We start from the raw sequence: 3,487 nt of genomic DNA on the forward strand, positions 1-3,487 counted from the left end.
CATTAGTTACAAAATCAGGAGATGCATCCAGGGACGGAGAGAAGGGGGGACGAGCAGGGGCTACAACCCCCTATGGCCATGATTTTCTTAAGAAAATTAGTCATGGCTGCTCCTTATCCGTGGTGTTTTAGCTAGCTCCGAGCCCCTCGTGCAGGTCACAAGACAAATTAGTGTAGCTTCGCCCCCTTGAGTTCAACTCCTGGCTCCGTCCCTGGATGCATCCATATATCCAATATTACTATACAATAAAAGAAAGTTACACAAAATAAACTAGACAGTAGATGTGGCCGTTGAAATTTGCAAAATTAAAGAAGATTCCCAATTCAGTGCACGGTGAATATATGCTAAAATTGCTAGCTAAGAATTTGGGGCAGAAGAGAAGAGGAAGAATTATGTACTGGTAGAAGGAAGTAGACACTAGGCGCAGCCTCAGCTGCCGGCGCGTCCGCCGGTGCCTACGGTGTGCAGCCGTTCCCGCGGGAGTGCTGGATGGAGCCACTCCCTGGCCGACCCCTGGATGCCAGCGGCGGCGCGCTGATGATGTGCCTCCTTTGCTCCACCAGCTCACCCCGATCCCCCCTCTACTTGGTCCTAATCACAAAACCTAGCGCCACGCCTCTCTTGGCCTCTAGTCATTTCTTTGGTTGAGCGAGTTGAGAGAGATGAACGACCGACTGGAAGCTGAGGTGGAGGCAATGTGTGCTGGTAGTTGTGGGCTGCGTGTTAGAGGCATAGATGCATAGCAGAATAGGGGTTAATTTTATTTTTTCCAAAAAAATATGGGCAGGCCATGGCCCAGTTTTGCCCTAAAGAAGCAACGCGAGTGCCTACGCGCGTTAGGTTGTTGGTAATGACCTTTGTATCGTCGCAAATCTAAATGCATTCTCGTCAGACACGGGTCCTCTAACGTGGTTGAGTCACCCGTAGGGCCCCATATATGCCATTGCTTGTACTCGGCATCCCATGCAACAAAAGTTTCCTATTTTTTATGATTTTGTTGAGTGAGTTGTCCTCAATTTAGGACCCACGTGAAATGATGTTTCACAAGAACAGTCATCAGCAGGAGTGGCCGTATTAGGCCCACGGACTAGGGTTTAACCGGAAACCGCTCTTCAGATGGTAGGAAACCCCCCCAAAATTTGCATGTGGCCCTAATATGTGTATGAAAGTGTGGTGGGAGGTTGAGACAACCAATAGTTAATCCCCATGTGTGACCCACTTCACAGACATGCGCCCTCACTTAGGAAGGCTCTAGACTTAGACTGAGAAACTCCCACTTCGAGTCAACCGGGGGAATCTTGTAAGAACTTGGGCTCAACTTTGGTGTTATATGTGTCCATGAACTAACCTAACCACGGATGAGAGAAAATTCCATCGGTAGACCGTTGTTCAGAGAATCTAAGAGGAGTAGACAACACGGGCCCACGGGCTAAGATTTCACCGGAAACCACGCTTCAGAGGTTAGAAATCCCACCAAAACTTGCAAGTGGCTCTTATATGTCTATGCAATTTTGGTGGAAGGTTGAGAGAGCCAATATTTTATCACCAAGGATGACCCATTGCACAACCATGCACCGTCACTTAGGACGGTTTCACCAGGAGTGAAACTGGTGAGAACTTAGGACCAACCTTTGTTTTACTATTACTATGAACTTATCACACACAAACCAAGAGAAAAGTCCATGGGTCAGCCGTCGTTTACAGAATTTAATATAGGTAGACTGCACGGGGCCCGAGAGCAGGGTTTCACCGGAAAAAGAAACCGCGCATGGTGTGCCATGCGGGCATCTGGCCCTGATTGTTTGGGTCAATATCGAATCTTTCCATGGGTGACGTTATGACATTGACCTTAGGGTACGGCTATACCGACCAATCTCGCCTGCCAACTCTTGAGGAGAGCCCACCTATGGAGCATGAACTTTGGGTTGTTGGCATGTCTTCTAGTGGCCGAACGCTTTAGTTGGAAGCTTCTAACCGGTAGAGGCTTAGCCTACATGGCTCGTAATTTGGCAACTCGTGTGTATTGGGTATCACATGAATCTATCAGTATCCCAGAGGATTTGGGTGTCTCAAAGAGGCACATAGAGGAGTTAAGGCAGGTCTTTGGCAATTAGCATTGATGCCAAGTTGCGACGGTTGGGCCTCTTGTCCCGAATCCGTGTGTGATGGGGTGGCCTATCACCTATCCTTGCATAGTAATGGTATTTTAATTGTTTAATCGTGTGGAATGAGCCATTTTTACCATTTGTGATTTACAGTCAACCTAATGCACCTCAAGGAGAAAAAATCGGCAAAAAGTTCAACGACTTTTGGTCAAGCTGACCAGAACAATTATAGAGCCATGTGGGTCGCTCGCCACAACAGTTCAGAAGTCAGATACGTTTGAACCAACGCCAACTTCCGATCATCGAAAAGCGCTGGTACAACGACGTGCAGGTGACTCGCATGCTAACCAACCCATCATGGAAGAATAACATGCAGGCAACTAGCTCGCCACTTGCCCAACCTCACCAAGCTCATTGTAGAACCATCTATTTAAACCTGACCGATCGCTCCCCTACCTGCAACCAAGCAGTAGCAAACTAGTAACGGATACAGCAGTTTGTGAGAGCAAGTTCCGATCCAGCATTTGCTCCCTGCCAAGCCCTCGCTTCGCTTGTAAAAGTTAAGTTAATGGCGGCCCCTAACAGCTGGACCCTCGACATCGACTCATCCGTGGCCGCGCCTCGGCTCTTCTTCGCCGCCGTCATGGACTGGCACACGCTGGCCCCCAAGCTCACTCCCCAAATCGTGGCCAGCGGTCACGTCGTCGTCGGCGACGGCCACGCCAGCAGCGTCAGGGAGCTGCACTTCACCAAAGGTATACGCATAGTATATACTAAGTTCTACATTATCTAATGTCACAAACGGAGGCGCACATACCAATTACAAATATGCAATTCCTCCATGCAGAAATGCCCTTCAGCTGCATGAAGGAGAGGCTCGATTTCGTTGACGTCAAGACATTCGAGAGCAGGTCGACGCTCATCGAGGGAGCCGGGATCGGCATATGGATTGAGTCGGCGACCACGGAAATCAAGGTGGAGCCTAAGGGTGACGGCTGTGCCGTGAACGTGAAGTGGGCATGCAAGCTGATGCCTGGTGTGAAGGTGAATGAAGACCAGCTTAACTCGGCCAAAGACTCCCTCACCGGCATCTTCAAGACCGCTGAGGAGTACCTCATCGCGAACCCAGAGGCCTACAGCAAACCTATCTGATCGATCGAGCGGGATCACATATAAACACATACGATGCACGTCGGTGTTTCTGTGCTTTCTTCTGGATCGGGGAGTGGACTTCACAAGTTAAGGAGCATGTGTATTTGCAATTCGTAACTTTTAAATGTTGCTTTCGTTTTCAAGTTGTGTCTGTTTTCTTATGTAAGTTCTCATGGTGTTGCTCGGAAATAAAATAATATCTTTGAATTACACTCCTCGAAATAGCCTTT

The 3,487-nt window shown here is 48.7% G+C and overlaps 1 protein-coding gene across 1 annotated transcript; it reads left to right on the plus strand.

Annotated features, from left to right (window-relative positions):
* The first annotated feature begins 2,673 nt into the window (after nucleotides 1-2,673).
* On the plus strand, nucleotides 2,674-3,257 carry LOC124695387 (pathogenesis-related protein 1-like). The gene is made up of 2 exons (XM_047228241.1): nucleotides 2,674-2,860; nucleotides 2,953-3,257. Exons 1-2 carry the CDS (start codon nucleotides 2,674-2,676, stop codon nucleotides 3,255-3,257), a joined length of 492 nt encoding a protein of 163 aa, XP_047084197.1.
* Nucleotides 3,258-3,487: the final 230 nt, after the last annotated feature.

Source organism: Lolium rigidum, chromosome 3 (assembly GCF_022539505.1).
Source record: "Lolium rigidum isolate FL_2022 chromosome 3, APGP_CSIRO_Lrig_0.1, whole genome shotgun sequence".
Classification (NCBI taxonomy): domain Eukaryota; kingdom Viridiplantae; phylum Streptophyta; class Magnoliopsida; order Poales; family Poaceae; genus Lolium; species Lolium rigidum.